The following is a 7,164-nucleotide window of genomic DNA, read 5'->3' on the forward strand; positions in this document are numbered from 1 at the left end:
TGGTGAAACCCTATCTCTACGAAAAATACACAAATTAGCCAGACATGTTGGCGGTGCTTGTAATCCCAGCTACTCACAAGGCTGAAGCAGGAGAATCAATTTGAACCTGAGAGCCAGAGTACAGTGAACCAAGATTGCGCCACTGCAATCCTGTCTGGACAACAGAGAGAGACTCTGTCTCAAAAAGAAAAGAAAAGAAAAGAAAAAAGAAAAGAAAAGAAAAGAAAAGAAAAGAAAAGAAAAGAAAAAAGAAAAGAAAAGAAAAGAAAAGAAAAAAAGAAGCAGGCTCTGATTCAGCCGGTCTGGAGCAGGGCCTGAGACTGCATTTCCAACTAGCTTCCAGGTGATGCCTGTGTTGCTGATTCTGGGACCACATTTTGAGGAGCAAGACTTTTATAGACCTCTGTGAAAATTCATTCTGGGGTTCTGGGTCCTAGGGTATATGTTGATCTAATTTGTTGAGTATTGCCCATCTGCTCTCCAGTCTGGCTGCACCTCCTTACCCCAGCTGGGCAGGAGGGTAAAATGCATATATTCTGTGGGGAAAGGAAGAAGGTCTTCTCCTTGCTCCTGCCCATATCCCATCCACCAGTGCATATGATCAGGGCCCAAACTCCTCTCTCCCTTCATTGGAATGGACCCAAGGCTCCAGAGCAATGTCCCTGGCTAGCAATGCATGACCAAGTCAATAACGGATCCAGGCCAGGCAACCTGGTCTCTGTCCTCACTATGTGGGACCCTGAATCCTCAGTCCAACAGATGTCTAGATTGATTTGGCTCATGATCTTTCTAGACCTGGGCTTTAGTTCTGATAGGAGCACTTGAGAAGTCATGGGGTCTTCAGTTAAGTTGTTTGTATTTCCTTTGCCCCGTTCACCTTCCCTTGAGTAGCCTGGTAGGAGTCAGATGGCCTTGCCTTGCCACTGGTGAATGACTGTCCTGGGCCTGACTTCTCATCTCTAAAATGGGATGTTCACAGCATAGCTATAATTTGTGGTGTTAGGAGCAGTTCCAGGTCCTTCACTTGCATGCCAGAAGCCCTAAGACAGGGGTTCTTGCCTTAGTTTTACCCACAAGGAAAGTGAGGTTGAGCAAGGTTTAGCAATTTCTGCTAAGGCAGTGGAGGTAGTAAGTGAGAGTTCTGGGATTCAAGCCCAGCCTCAGCTCATACACCAAAACCATCTAACCATGAGGCACATCAGCTCCATGTCCCACCTCGCCCTCACTACCAGGCCATAATTCAGAGAGAACCACGAAGAAACAGGAAGGAAAGACTGGACCTTGGGTTTTGGGCGCTGATGCTGAAGTCACTAACCAGTGGCATGGAGGGTTGAAAAACTCTAAAGGCAAAAAGGAACCAGGGTTCTAGGGGCTGGCCCCAAGGGCCTGAGTATTTATGGGGCAAGAGAGGGGGACCTTGGGTCTGGGGCTTCAAGAGCAAGGATTTTAGCGTTATATATAAAGCAGGGATGAGAAGTGGACGGGAGTTGGGGATGGCCAGGGATTGGGTGGGGGTCAGGTGTGGATAAAGTTGTCTATCATGTACCTTACTTGGTGATAACCGATCACTCGATGTCTTGTTGGAGGGGCCAGCAGGCAAACAAATGGACAGCATTCAGGGCATCAAAGGGTTTCCCCTTCCAAGGCCCTTCTGTTGCCTGAGTGGCTTGCTGGGTCAGTTTTGGAAATGCTGAGGCAATGCTCCCCCCACTCACAAAGCTGTGCAAGCATCTTCTGGCACCCAGCCCCAGGCCCAAGCATTTCACAATCAAAATAGTTCCACATCTGCACATTTTGAGATTTCATGGCACATGACCTTTTACATCTTGTCCACACTTATCCAACCTCTTGTTAACCATTCTAGGGCCAAAATTCTATCTAGGACAGAGAATTGATCTGAAAGCCAGAGAAGCTTCCTATTTCTTCAGCAGTCTTTGGGGTCAAAAGATCTTTTGAGCCTACAGAATGTTCTTAGAGCTCAAAGCAGCATCTTATAGTTTTTTGGTTTTTACAAAACGCTTCACAAACAGATATGCCTTTGACTCACAACAACCCCATGACAAGGGTGGCCCACCTGGCACTGAGGCTCAAATGAATTAATTGGCCAAGGCCACACATTGTGTAAGTGGGTGAAATGGGACTTCTTGATCATTTTTCCATAACGGACCTTGGGACTTTTAGAGAGTGAGTACGTACTATCTGACCCCGGCTGGTCCATTTCTCAGACTTGGGAATGTGGACTGAGGCAGGAAGAAGGAATCTAGGGAGGACGATGCATGGGCTGCAAGGTCTGGAAGGCGAGTGAGTTGAGGTTTCCTGGGGCTTCTGGTCAGCCTTCTCCCTGATAGGTTTTCTGTCACTGGGACCCTCTCTAGAGTCTGTGGTTCTCCTGGAAATGGAAAGAGGGGATTGGTGGGAGGAATGGCAAGGCCAGGGGTACCCAGGTAGAAGTTCTCAGTGAGTCTGAAGCTGAGACAGCTGAGTGGCTGTGAGAAAATGATGCTGTCCATTGCCAAGGGGGCTTCATGGGTATCACCACATCCATATGGGCACTCTTGGTGGCTTGGCCAAGCTCTGCCCCTGGCTAAGCCATTTCTACCAATGACTAAGCCATCTGTCCTGGCCCGTCTTCTCAAAGCCCCCAGCCCCTCACACCAGGAAGCTGCAGCAATGGCTTGAGGAAGGTGCCCAGGGGTCAGGCCAGTCTACCTGTTAGGGACTGGAGGTCTGGGGGCTGTCAAGCCAGAGGGTCCTGGTCCCGTTGCCCTTCCTCCCCCAGCAGGGTCTCAGGCCCTAGGCCAGGGCTCAATAGACGTAGGCAGCAGGATGGGGTTGCCCTTCTATTGATCTAAGTCCTGAGCGTAGGCTGGGTGAGTCATGGAGGTGAGGAGGCCCACAAGGCTCAGCAGTGTGGAGAAGAGCAGCAGGAAGGAGGCGGTGAAGAGGAGGGCGGGCAGGGCACTGAGCACCAGCAGCAGCAGAGCCGGCAGCAGGTGGCGCCACACCGCGGCCACGACGGGCCACAAGGAGCTCAGCAGGTAGGAGCCAGTGATGAAGAGTGCATGGCACAGCATCAGTGCCAGCAGCAGGTAGAGTATCCCCTCCAGACCCCACAGCAGGCGCTGCAGCGGTTGCCGCCAGCTCGAGGTGTTCCACCACTGGATCCAGCTCCGGGGCACATGGGACGCCAACCAGCGCACCCAGCCTTGCCGTGTGAACCAGGCCGACCAGGGCGCTGCCTGCTGTGGCCCCTCGCCGGCCCCGAAGGTATCTGTCTCCACTCGCAGCTGCTGCATCACGGCTGGTGCACCTGGGGAGAGGGCCAGGGCCTTGGAGATGCCTGGGACCTCAGGAGGGCAGAAAGGGGGTGCAGGGGTCAGGAGGGCACCAACATGGGTGGGTAGGGCAACAGAGTTGGGGCCTGAGACTTACCTCTGGGCAGAATTACCTAAGTCATGTTGCTTCTTGCAGTGCCCAGGATGGCTTGGCAGGCAGATCCAAGTCTTCACTCTCATCTACCCCCACCCTCCCCAGAGGAGCCCCTTTGTGACCCGGGCTGGGGTGGGGTCCCACCAAGAGAGGAGCCACTGCAGGGTGTGAGGCCCGCCCAAGTCCCTCTGCATGGACCCTCCAGGCTAGCAGGGGAGCCTCGGAGCCCTGCAGGTGTAGTTCCTCATGCTTTCTCATGGAAAGCCCTCCCTGGATCCCTGACCCTTCCTTGCTTTCCCTGCTGGCTGATATCCACCCGCTTCCACCCTGTTCTCTTCTGTCTGGACCTTCATTCTCTAGAACCACAAAAGAGGCCAGAGTGGCTGCCCCAAACCCACAGGCTCTGAGATAGTTGCCACATCCTTCCCCAGGCTCCCTGGCTTGTATCCTGCCTTCTCTTGCTGCCCCAAGACTCAGACCCAGGTATCCAATACCTATGTCAGGTGTCCCCAAACTACGGCCCACGGGCCGCATGCAGCCCCCTGAGACCATTTATCCGGCCCCCCGCCGCACTTCAGGAAGGGGCACCTCTTTCATTGGTGGTCAGTGAGAGGAGCACAGTATGTGGCAGCCCTCCAGCGGTCTGAGGGACAGTGAACTGGCCCCCTGTGTAAAAAGTCTGGGGACGTATGACCTATGTTATGGGACTGGAGGTTCTGTGAGGTTCAGGCTGGGAGGAAAGGGGTATCATCCCACCTGCCCAGCCAGGAAGGAGAAAAGGGGGCCTGAGGAAGGAGGATGGTCATTGTATATTTGAAGGACACTGAATTTTTGGGAGGGGCTCTCAGGCCCAAGGATGGAGGCAGAAAGCCAGGCCAAGCAGGGTCAAGGGCATGCCGCAGGCTCTCAGGAGCAGGCCAAGTCCCATGAGCAGCAGCAGCAGTGCATCCTGGAGGCGAAGTTGTCCTGACACTGCCCCCATTTGCAGGAGTAGAGCCTCCTGCTGTCCTGGACCCTCACCGGCCCCCTGACTCTGGCCCCTGGTGAGAAGTTTGCGCTGTGGCCGTGTGCCACCTGCGGGCCTGCAGAGAGAGAGAGGGTGGCAGCTGGGCTTAGGGAAGTTGTCCACTGGACTGCCCGCCTACAATGCCCACCTGCCAGGCTGCTGTCTACTTACCTATGGAGCAGGTCGAAGGTGAGGAAGCTGACCACCAGCAGCAGCAGCAGTAGGGCTGGGCCAGTCGTGGCAAAGACTGCCTGAATCGTCATCCCTAGTGCCCCCAGCCCTAGGACACTGTCCAGGAGCTGGGCCCAGCTACAGCCCCAGGGGGACATACGTGCATGCACTGGACGACCCGACCCCTCCCCAGCATCCAGACCCCTGGGAGGAACTGGGATCGGATCTGCAAGGGCTTTGGGTCTAGGTAAACAGAGCTGGGTCATGGAGAGAGGTGGCGGTGACAGGAAGAGCTAGTGCTAAAAGGGATCATGGGGTGGGAATCGGGCAAGGGGTAGGGCCCTGGCAGACACAAGTGTGGGCTCAGAGTGGGGAATTAGGCTCCTGTGGAGTCTCTCCCTGCACCATACTCACCCCCCAAACCCTCCTCACCTGCTCCCACTTTGGTCAGCATTCTAGGAGGGCACCTGGGGCATTGTGAGCTGTTGCCAGGTGGGGCCCTGGGGTAGGGAGGGGGCTGCTGCTGCTACTCTGGCCTCATAAGCAGCTGGTGGCCTAGGTGGGGCTTAGCTGGGAATTCAGAGATTTCTGAGAACTAAGACTCATCCTCTTGCCATTGCTGGTTCTCTGCCCTAGGGCCTTCCCTTGGGGATCTGAGCCGTCAGGAAGGCACTCTAACCCCATTACTACTTGGGCATCTGTCCAAGGGAGCGAGATCTGCTTACTTCTTCCTGTAAGTTTTCAGAGCTACATGTTCAGGGGCAGGTCATTCAATATCTCTGTCCCCAGCTGTCTTCTCCGTGGGCCCTTCTGGGGATTTTTCAGGCCTGCAGTTCCACCAGGCTCCCGTATAACCTGATAAATAAGGGTGGGAGAGGAGGGGGCTGTTCAGGTGTTCTAAGCCCTAGTTTATAGGCGGTATTATGCATACTGGGGTTCCAGAAATGAGGCAGGGGACATGAACCTAAGTGGACTGTGACCTAGTAGCCCCAGATTAGAGGTTAAGGTTATACTCTGAGAATGGATGTAAGGAAAATAAGCATCTAGTGAAGAGGTTGGTCACCTGGATTATCAGTAGATCACAATACACTGGTAATTTGTAAATGAGTGGTGGCCACAGGGGTTCCAGCACATCTCAGTTTAGTGACTTGAGAGGCAAGAGTAAAAATGTGTCATAATTAAAAGAACTTAATCTTTGCCAACATATCACACATTGAAGGAAAACTGGTAGGGGTGGAAAAGAGGGTGGCCATACAGCCCCTAGGAGAGGAGGAGACAGAACGAGAATCAGACTGTACATCCGCCTCCAGAAGGCCTTGCCCAAAGACTCAGGCCTTGTGGCCCTGATCTCTGTGGTGGAAGTGGGCTTGGCAGCCCACAGAACCAATGTCACCAGCCCTAGGGACCATTGACTGATTGTCCTTGCTCTGGCTCTTTTTGCTTATCCAGCAACTGGGCTTTAGGGGTAGATTTGTCCATAATGGGAAAGGGTATAACAGAAGATCCCAGAATTTTGTGTGTGTGTGTGTGTGTGTGTGTGTGTGTGTGTGTGTGTCTGTGTATTAGGTTCCAATCGTATTTGTAAAGGAGCATTAAGGTTTAAGATTGCCAATACCCTGAGCCTGATTAACCCTGGATGCATCCACACCTTTGCATTCCTGGACATACAGACCTGAGAAGCATGTCGGGATCCAACCCATGACCCAAACACCTACCATCAGGACCTACCTCCAACATTGGGGATTATATTTCAGAATAAGATTTGGACAAGAGGGGCTGAAGCTGAGGGAGTCGAGGCAGCGTCGTCGCGATGGTGTTGTTGGAGAGCGAGCAGTTCCTGACGGAGCTGACCAGACTCTTCCAGAAGTGCCGGACGTCGGGCAGCGTCTATATCACCTTGAAGAAGTATGATGGTCGAACCAAACCCATTCCGAAGAAGGGTACTGTGGAGGGCTTCGAGCCCGCAGACAATAAGTGTCTGTTAAGAGCTACCGATGGGAAAAAGAAGATCAGCACTGTGGTGAGCTCCAAGGAAGTGAATAAGTTTCAGATGGCTTATTCAAACCTACTGAGAGCTAACATGGATGGGCTGAAGAAGAGGGACAAAAAGAACAAAACTAAGAAGACCAAAGCAGCAGCAGCAGCTCCAGCAGCACCAGCACCAGCTCCAGCACCAGCAGCGCCAGCACCAGCAGCGCCAGCAGTACCACCACCAGCAGCAGCACCACCGCCAGCAGCAGCAGCAGCAGCAGCAGCAACAGCAACAGCAGCAGCAGCAGCAGCACAGTAAAGGACACAAATTTCTTGCTTTCACCAATTAACCACTGAGTTGCTATTTTTTCCTTTGGTTTTTACTTTGGCCACGTAGCTAGGCTTCTGGTTCCCCCACAGTAGGTGTTTTAACATAAGATGAGGGTCCTTTTGGAAAGAATAGTTGCAATGTTTATAGGGTAGTTGTATTAAGAACCTAGTTTATTTTACATTTGGTTAATTGGTCTGTGCTGCATGGTTGTATACTCCTGGATTATAGATTAAAAGTCTCTGTAGTCATCTCTGAA

At 52.9% G+C, this 7,164-nt stretch overlaps 3 protein-coding genes across 4 annotated transcripts; 1 reads left to right on the forward strand and 2 right to left on the reverse strand.

Annotated features, from left to right (window-relative positions):
• Positions 1 to 1,792: 1,792 nt before the first annotated feature.
• TMEM239 (transmembrane protein 239) lies at positions 1,793 to 3,515 on the reverse strand. Of its 2 annotated transcripts, none has more exons than XM_010351780.3 (2): positions 3,433 to 3,484; positions 1,793 to 3,310 (listed from the first exon to the last, which is right to left on the reverse strand). In XM_010351780.3, exon 2 carries the CDS (start codon positions 3,294 to 3,296, stop codon positions 2,841 to 2,843), a length of 456 nt encoding a protein of 151 aa, XP_010350082.1. In that variant the 5' UTR covers positions 3,297 to 3,310; positions 3,433 to 3,484; the 3' UTR covers positions 1,793 to 2,840. The 2 variants fall into 2 exon arrangements, with proteins under 2 accessions (XP_010350082.1, XP_010350081.1); XM_010351779.1 differs by having other exon boundaries at positions 2,841 to 3,355; positions 3,443 to 3,515.
• Positions 3,516 to 4,219: 704 nt separating this feature from the next.
• On the reverse strand, positions 4,220 to 5,045 carry C9H20orf141 (chromosome 9 C20orf141 homolog). The gene is made up of 2 exons (XM_010351778.1): positions 4,607 to 5,045; positions 4,220 to 4,511 (listed from the first exon to the last, which is right to left on the reverse strand). The coding sequence occupies exons 1-2, from the start codon at positions 4,870 to 4,872 to the stop codon at positions 4,274 to 4,276; spliced, it is 504 nt and encodes a 167-aa protein (XP_010350080.1). The 5' UTR covers positions 4,873 to 5,045; the 3' UTR covers positions 4,220 to 4,273.
• Positions 5,046 to 6,383: 1,338 nt separating this feature from the next.
• On the forward strand, positions 6,384 to 7,164 carry LOC101054239 (signal recognition particle 14 kDa protein-like). Its single transcript, XM_039479649.2, has one exon. It carries the CDS (start codon positions 6,417 to 6,419, stop codon positions 6,894 to 6,896), a length of 480 nt encoding a protein of 159 aa, XP_039335583.1. The 5' UTR covers positions 6,384 to 6,416; the 3' UTR covers positions 6,897 to 7,164.

The sequence above is a fragment of the Saimiri boliviensis genome, chromosome 9 (genome assembly GCF_048565385.1).
Source record: "Saimiri boliviensis isolate mSaiBol1 chromosome 9, mSaiBol1.pri, whole genome shotgun sequence".
NCBI lineage: Eukaryota > Metazoa > Chordata > Mammalia > Primates > Cebidae > Saimiri > Saimiri boliviensis.

What these genes read in the sequence shown, in the direction of transcription:
- TMEM239 (XM_010351779.1), bottom strand. Translation starts at nt 3,515, where the DNA reads ATGAGAGTGAAGACTTGGATCTGCCTGCCAAGCCATCCTGGGCACTGC. An exon ending in GCAACATGACTTAGGTAATT is followed by an intron (nt 3,356 to 3,442) that starts CTGCCCAGAGGT and finishes CCCCTTTCTGCC; the next exon opens with CTCCTGAGGTCCCAGGCATC.
- C9H20orf141 (XM_010351778.1), bottom strand. Translation starts at nt 4,872, where the DNA reads ATGACCCAGCTCTGTTTACCTAGACCCAAAGCCCTTGCAGATCCGATC. An exon ending in ACCTTCGACCTGCTCCATAG is followed by an intron (nt 4,512 to 4,606) that starts GTAAGTAGACAG and finishes CTCTCTCTGCAG; the next exon opens with GCCCGCAGGTGGCACACGGC.
- LOC101054239 (XM_039479649.2), top strand. Translation starts at nt 6,417, where the DNA reads ATGGTGTTGTTGGAGAGCGAGCAGTTCCTGACGGAGCTGACCAGACTC.